Below are 7,310 nucleotides of genomic sequence, written 5' to 3' on the forward strand. Positions count from 1 at the left end.
AAACAAACTCATCTAAATCTTGGATGGCCTGAGGGTGAGTACATTTTCATTTCTGGCTGAACTGACAGTTATCAATCCTTCGAATCGACGCTGGAATTGAGAGATCCCTTGTTGGGCTTGTTTGAAGCTCCAGTCTCTTTCATTCCCCATGGAGGGTCTGCCTTCCCACCAACACCCCATACTCTTCCACCGTGTCTAGACTGTCATTATAGTGTTCATCCTGTCAGAGTGTCAGAGGGAATAAGCCACTCACAGGTTTTCATGACAGATGAAACTGTTCTTGCAGCTTGCTCTGAGTGAAACAAACTTCAAGTCAAGAACAGACAAATAACACTGACAGGAAGTTGCTGGAAAAGTTTCTTGTTGAAAGACGATTATGAACAACCCTCTTTTTTATGATGTAAACACAACAGTTTGTCTCTTTTAAATGGGTCCTATTATGCTCTTTTACAAAGTCTTGATTTTGTTTTTGGGGTGTACTAGAACAGGCTCTCATACTAGGTTGTTCGAAAAACACATTATTTTTCACATATTTTACATTATTACAACACCTCTCTCCCCAGTCTGGCATGAACGGCTCGAATAGTTCCTGTATCAAGTGAAGTCCCGCCTTCTGAAATACGAAATGTGCTGTTATTGGTTAGCTGGGCCAGTGTGTGTGTGCTGTGATTGGTTAGCTGGGCCAGTGTGTGTGTGCTGTGATTGTTTAGCTGGGCCAGTGTGTGTTGTGATTGGCAGCACTCGGTGCCTGGTCGGGAAATGTCATGCCCCTTACCATAGCTTCAGTGTAAATATTGCGTCAAAATCAAATCAATTTTAGCGTGATTTAAACCCGGATGATTGTAACCACTCTAAGTTCGTCTGTTTTGGGAAAGCTAGCGTGTCTCCGACATAGTCATAACACTCGTGGCCTTCTCTAGTGCAGCTCAACCAGGTCTCGTCCCATTCGTCGATATTTGTGGTATCACAAATCCCGGAAAATATGCGTTGTAGTCCAAACGAGTCGTTCGTTGTAGTTTTTGAAAAGTGATTTCTGTTAAATAAAATATCTCCTTTTGAAGTGGACTTTGAGCTTTGTAACTTTGCAGATCTTTTTATGCTCAAACAGCAACATTACAGACTAACTAAAGTTGAAAAACTGAAAAAGCATAATAGGACCCCTTTAAAAAAGGTGAAATATCTCCTTTTGAAGTAGACTTTGAGCTTTGTAACTTTGCAGATCTTTTTTATGCTCAAACAGCAATATTACAGACTAACTAAAGTTGAAAAAGTGAAAAAGCATAATAGGACCCCTTTAAGAAAACATGTAAACCAGTTAAAACTCTATTATACATAAAATCATTGCCATAAATAGAGTGGTAAAACATGTCTCTTATGTGACGGTGCCACATCCTGAGGACAGTTAGTTGGTTTTAAGTGACCAACAATCTCATTACATGAGATCAAATCAATAGGTTCAAACTCAGATAGGGTTGCCAACCGTCCTGTATTAGCCGGGACGTCCCGTATTTTGGGCCTAATTGATTTGTCCCGTTTTTTGACTGCTACACTGATCTAACCACCGACTGATACAACAGCAGCAGTGCTGATCACTTGAGAATGATCACCGATACATGTCATCATCCAATCACAGCCCCCCTCACGCAGTATACGTTAAGTAAATCCGAAATCGTGAACATAACTGTTCGAGGAAGGATTGCGCAATCCTCTGCCGGCTCGTCGCTCCCACCTCACAGCAAGCGGCGCTCGCGCTAACGCCAATTCCATACGTGTTTTGACTTCAGTAAATCAGTTTTGGTGAATACAAACTACGTGATTGTTTTTCATGAGTCCAACATCCCACCGCGCAAGAGACGTGATCAGTAAGGGAAGTCGTCTTTCACTATTGTAATGTTGTTAAATAGAGAAAAACATTTTATATTTAAGTAACTAATAGCATAAATCTTAACCTTGGACCTTATTCTTGAAACACAAAATGACCAATAAAATGTGTGTGTGTGTGTGTGTGTGTGTGTGTACATGGTCACTCACCCATCTCACTTAACCCTAAACTCAGACCAAATGAATTCTGAGTTAGACAGCTGGGATCTTAATGTTGTGATCTTCTCAACAACAACAAAAAACTTTACAAAATCATTACAGAGAGAAGTAGAGGGCTCTAGAAAAGAGTGCACAAAAGGATTTAAGACAGAGTTAATAATAGAAAAAAGAACTTGAGGTTTGTGACAATTGTTTGTGATAAGTTCAGACAAATATTAGCATTTTGCCGACTTTGCAGCTTTCTGAAACATGTTATAGGAGTTCCTCAAAACTTCATAAGAAACCAGCAATCTGTCCTTCTTCCATTTGCGTTCAGCCTGTCCACAAGTCCGTGTGCCAGGGCACAGGTACAGGCTTATGATTTTTATACTTCAAAGGGGCAATAGAGTTCACGATGTCGGCACAGGTAGACAGACATAAAAATTTTAAAGGGGTCATATGATGCGATTTCAATTTTTTCCTTTCTCTTTGGAGTGTTACAAGCTCTTGGTGCATAAAGAAGATCTGTAAAGTTGCAAAGACTAAAGTCTCAAATCCAAAGAGATATTCTTTATAAAAGTTAAGAGTCCGCCATACCTACCTAAAATGGCTCGTTCTAACACGCCCCCACATACCTACGTCACGATCTGGGAAGATTTGCATAACACCGCCCAAATGTTCAAGCAAAGAAAGAAGGCGTAACTTTTATTCTAACTGTAGTATTGTTGCCGCTGCCGCCATGTCGTGAAGACGGTGTGTGCTTCGTTGTGAAGGCGAAACTACTTTGTTTGGTCTTCCAAAAGAGGACGATATCCGCTTCGTCATTGTGTATTTGTCTATTCAAGCGTGAAAATATGTTGAAAGATAACTCGGTTCAAAATGATCAATCAGCAAAATAACGTAAACACTGTAAACATGACTTAAAACTAGTGTGGCAGTATGTGAGGACTGTAGAAAATGCGAATCTCTTGCATTCTGTGTAACGGTCGTCATAAAAAGCAAACACTGTATGAGTTTCGGTTAATAAATGAAATAGTCAGATCTCTGTACAACCACATATTTCATTTTTGATCTGTTTATGACTTCAGAAGTTTTTTTCCAAACCTTTGTAATTATGAAGATCAAGATACTGGAATTTCTCATTGACTGAGAATATCACAAATGCTCTGTAGGTGATCATGAATTGAAAGCACTTCGCAGTACAATTAGAAACAAGACATACAGCTTTAAAAAAAAAAGATTAATGGTATTAATAGCTTTGGGGTTTTTTGATAGCTGTGCGATTCAACCCATATCTGTTACTGATATTTGTTTTCTAATGTAAAGTTCTATGAATTCTATTCTTTGGCGCGTGGACAAGACTTTTATTTTGGTGTGGAGATGTGACATCATAAGGATGCGCCTGAAGATGTGATTCAGCTGAAGAAAGGTGTGTGATTTTAACTATTTATGAAATGAATTATACCGAGTTTATATCCCTGCATCCCAATATGCATACTATCCACTCTATCTGCCCTAAATAGTATTGAAAATTACTAATATCGCGTATAATTTAGGATGGATAGTGTGCACATTGGGACGCAGGCTAACACTTTGGATGCATAAAACAAGAAGAAGGCATTTAACACTGCAATGCTTTATCTAGAGATGTTAATGAAGGATATTTTGTGTGAGTAAAATGCATCTGAACACGAGTAACTGAAAAGCTGCGACTCCCCTGCATCGTGAACCAGTTTATAATGAACAAATTCAGTCGCTAGCAAGTAGTGATGGAGAAATGGAGCTTTTTGAAACTTTATCGAGTCATTTGAATCAGTTGCTTCACAAAGTGATTCACTGTTTCGAATCGCCGCTCGCTGACGAGTCACTGCTGCTCAAAACAACGAGAACAATAACACAAACATAACTTTTACAAACCAACTGCAAATGTGTTCATGAAAGTGCAATCTAAATAAAAGTCTGATTTACAAATCAGCAAATACTAAGTACAAACTTTATTATGAACTCTCTATATATATTTTGTGTCCTTTTATTAATTTGAATGCTATTTTTTTGGCTCATCAGGTGATTTAAGGTCATTAACTATCTCTCTGACTGACTCCCTCACCAGTGTGCTGACTAGTAAACTAGGGAGCTGATTGAGACGCACCCAGAGATTTAGTTTGCGTTTATTTTTCTTTCTATTAATTATTCTCTTTTTATTAAACAGGACAAAGTGTTCAAACACACAGAAAAACTCCTGCTGAAGCAACTGAGATCCACGTGACACACTATTATAAAGATGGAGTTTATTAAAGAGGAGAGTGAAGACGTGAAGATTGAAGAAACATTCAGAGTCAAACATGAAGATACTGAGACACAAACAGGTTGGTTTTCATTCTGAAAGCTGAACTCACTCATTTGATCCTCATTAAAATGTCCAGCTCTACAGAAATTAACAATATATTTGATGAGTGTCATAATTAAAGTGGTTTTACTTGGTTTATTTGGACATTTGTTATGACATGTCACAATATGTAGAAATAAAATGAATAGCCTAAATAAACAATTATTTTGTGTAATAGGCACCAGCTCAATGGCTATGTTTCCCTCAGCCTATTTTTACGTGCATTTTGGTATATCGCATAAAATAAAATGCCAAGATGTGCATAAATTCTAAAAATGCACATAAAAAACTTATGCGCTCAACTAAGTAGGATAAATGACTTATCCGGTGAGAAAACATGCACATAAACTACGATGGAAACACTTTTACCGAATAAGTTCCTTAATGCGTATCAAAAAAGACGTGACTTTGCGATGGGACAGCATAAAACTGGACAAACCAACGTATTAATGCATGATTAATGCAGGTGTGATAGGTAACATTTACAAAATCAGGCCATTGTGTTTGCCCATCAGTGCAAATGTTTCTTTATGTTTCGAGACAAAAGAATGAGGTTAAAAGGTTAGTTCACCCAAAAATGAAAATTCTGTCATTAATTACTCACCCACATGTCGTTTCAAACCCGTAAGACCTTCATTCATCTTCGGAACACAAATTAAGATATTCTTTCTGGAATCTGAGAGCTGTCTGACCCTCCCATAGACAGCAACGCAACTGAAATGTTCCCAAGTCCGTGTATATTTTTAATGTCCTGATTGAGAAACATCTATTTCAGACTCTCCAAGATCGCGTACATATGTTTACTAGCATTGTTTCCTTGTAAAATGTTGTATGCTAAATTAATAATTAATTTAACCACCGTTTAAATCATTACCTGCTTCAAAATGAATGCTGTTAATGAAATCATTGTTGAAACATTTGCAGCCTACTGTATGAATAAAAACACTAACAAAATTATATAAACAATGAATAACTGTACAAGGCGAATAAAGGTATATGTGTATACAAAGCATAAATCTTTCTTCAGATTTCAGAATGAGCACTTTGTCATTTGTTATATATGTTGAGGTCGTGTCCGTCTGATGTTTATCATGTTCATGATGTTCGCTACTGTAATGAACGTAGCTTTTTAATAAGTATGGGAAATTCCCGACATTAAAAAAAATTACCGTTTACATGCCTAGGATGTTTGCATTGTAAGAATGTACAGAGATACTTCAGATTTAAAAACACTGATTTGTTAGGTGATGTTTTCCCATTAAATTTGTACGATTTCCTATTAATTCAATGGAATGTATGGGAATAGTGGGGATTACCAATATGGCGGCGCGGCGGCTAGAGAATAGTTCCGAACTGTGGGGTCTCATCTGTACGTATCACGGATCAACTGTGCTCCGTTTAACCCCTAATATATGACAGATCAGAGCAATCTTTAATTTACTAATTTAACATGAAATCGTCAAATTGCTACTCCATATCAATCGCATACAACGATAAACACAGAATAATTGTAACAATCATTAACGCGCAATACATAAGAGCGTCACATCTATACACATTTTTACTAGAACGTTCTTGTGACCTGGTAACAATTCTTCAACGGCCCGGTAGTGGGTCGCGACCCGGTGGTTGGGGACCTCTGCCATAGACCAGCCATTAATTATCTATCTGTCATTGACTGCGTGACTTCGCCTGTGGATTATTATTTTTTTCTGTGACTAATAAAATTTTGGTCGACCAAACCTCTTCTGGTTGCCTAACGATTAGTCGACTATTAGGGGGCAGCCCTAATAAAGAGCATTTGAAAAAGCAATGCACATCAAACATCTTCCTCTGTAATGAGAAGCGTTTCTAAACCTGTTGTCCAACAAAAGAGAACATTATAACATACTCCACAAGTCGAATGTTTAAAATAACTTCAGTTTGTGATGTGATGTGGATTCTTGTCACGGAATTATGCTGAAAATATATTCTATACTGTAAAAAGGCTTTATCAATTAGCAATGTATTATAAATATTATAAATTATTATTAAAATAGCCGAGGTGGTTTTAAGAACACAGATAAATCATACATTGTCTCAGTCGTCTCAGTCGCTTCATGTTTCTTCATTCAAAACGTTTCTATCTTCTTTTATGCAGTTACAGTGGATTTTCTGCTTGAGGCTGCTTTGAGTATGAATGAAACAGACAAGTTTTACGTCTCTGTGCTATGATGGGCTTCATTTCTGAATGAAAAGCTAAAAGTTAACAATATTGAGAAGAGTTTCTGAGAGCAGCTTAGTGCATGTAGGATCCAGCATTGGTTTTGATGCTTTACATGTGCTTTTAAACTGGGCTTATTTGTCTTTTCTTCACCTTAGACCCAAAGTCACTAAAGGAGGAGAAGCAAGAACTGAAAGAAAAGGAACAAACATGCTTTCATAACTGGAGAAAATCTTTTAGTTGCTCTCAGACTGAAAAGACTTTGTCACGACAACGAGCTCAGAAGACTAGAAGTCATTTCACCTGCCAACAGTGTGGAAAGTGTTACACTAGTAAAGGAAGTCTTAATGTCCACATGAGAGTTCACACAGGAGAAAAGCCTTACACGTGCAAACAGTGTGGAGAGAGTTTCAATCGATCAGCAAGCCTTAAAATCCACATGAGAATTCACACTGGAGAGAAACGGTTTACTTGCCAGCAGTGTGGAAAGAAGTTCAGTCAAAAAGGACACCTTATTAACCACATGAGGATTCACACCGGAGAAAACCCATTCACCTGCCAACAGTGTGGAAAAAGTTTCAATCGAAAAGGAAACCTGACAGTCCACTTGAGAATTCACACTGGAGAGAAGCCTTTCAAATGCAAACAGTGTGGAATAAGCTTCACTCAAAAAGCAAGTCTTAATGCCCACGTAAGAATTCA

The 7,310-nt window shown here is 37.8% G+C and overlaps 1 protein-coding gene across 1 annotated transcript in view; it reads left to right on the forward strand.

The window, feature by feature from the left end:
* Nucleotides 1-4,371: 4,371 nt before the first annotated feature.
* The window catches only part of LOC107718519 (gastrula zinc finger protein XlCGF8.2DB-like), a 7,501-nt gene continuing 4,562 nt past the window's right edge, over nucleotides 4,372-7,310 (forward strand). Inside the window, exons 1-2 of the mRNA XM_016525620.1 lie at nucleotides 4,372-4,385; nucleotides 6,767-7,131. Of these exons, the coding sequence (XP_016381106.1) occupies nucleotides 6,964-7,131 (168 nt within the window). The 5' untranslated portion in view covers nucleotides 4,372-4,385; nucleotides 6,767-6,963. The remainder of the gene's footprint in view (nucleotides 4,386-6,766; nucleotides 7,132-7,310) is intronic.

The sequence above is a fragment of the Sinocyclocheilus rhinocerous genome, unplaced genomic scaffold (assembly GCF_001515625.1).
Source record: "Sinocyclocheilus rhinocerous isolate Xijiao unplaced genomic scaffold, SAMN03320098_v1.1 scaffold723, whole genome shotgun sequence".
In the NCBI taxonomy this organism is placed as follows: Eukaryota; Metazoa; Chordata; class Actinopteri; order Cypriniformes; family Cyprinidae; genus Sinocyclocheilus; species Sinocyclocheilus rhinocerous.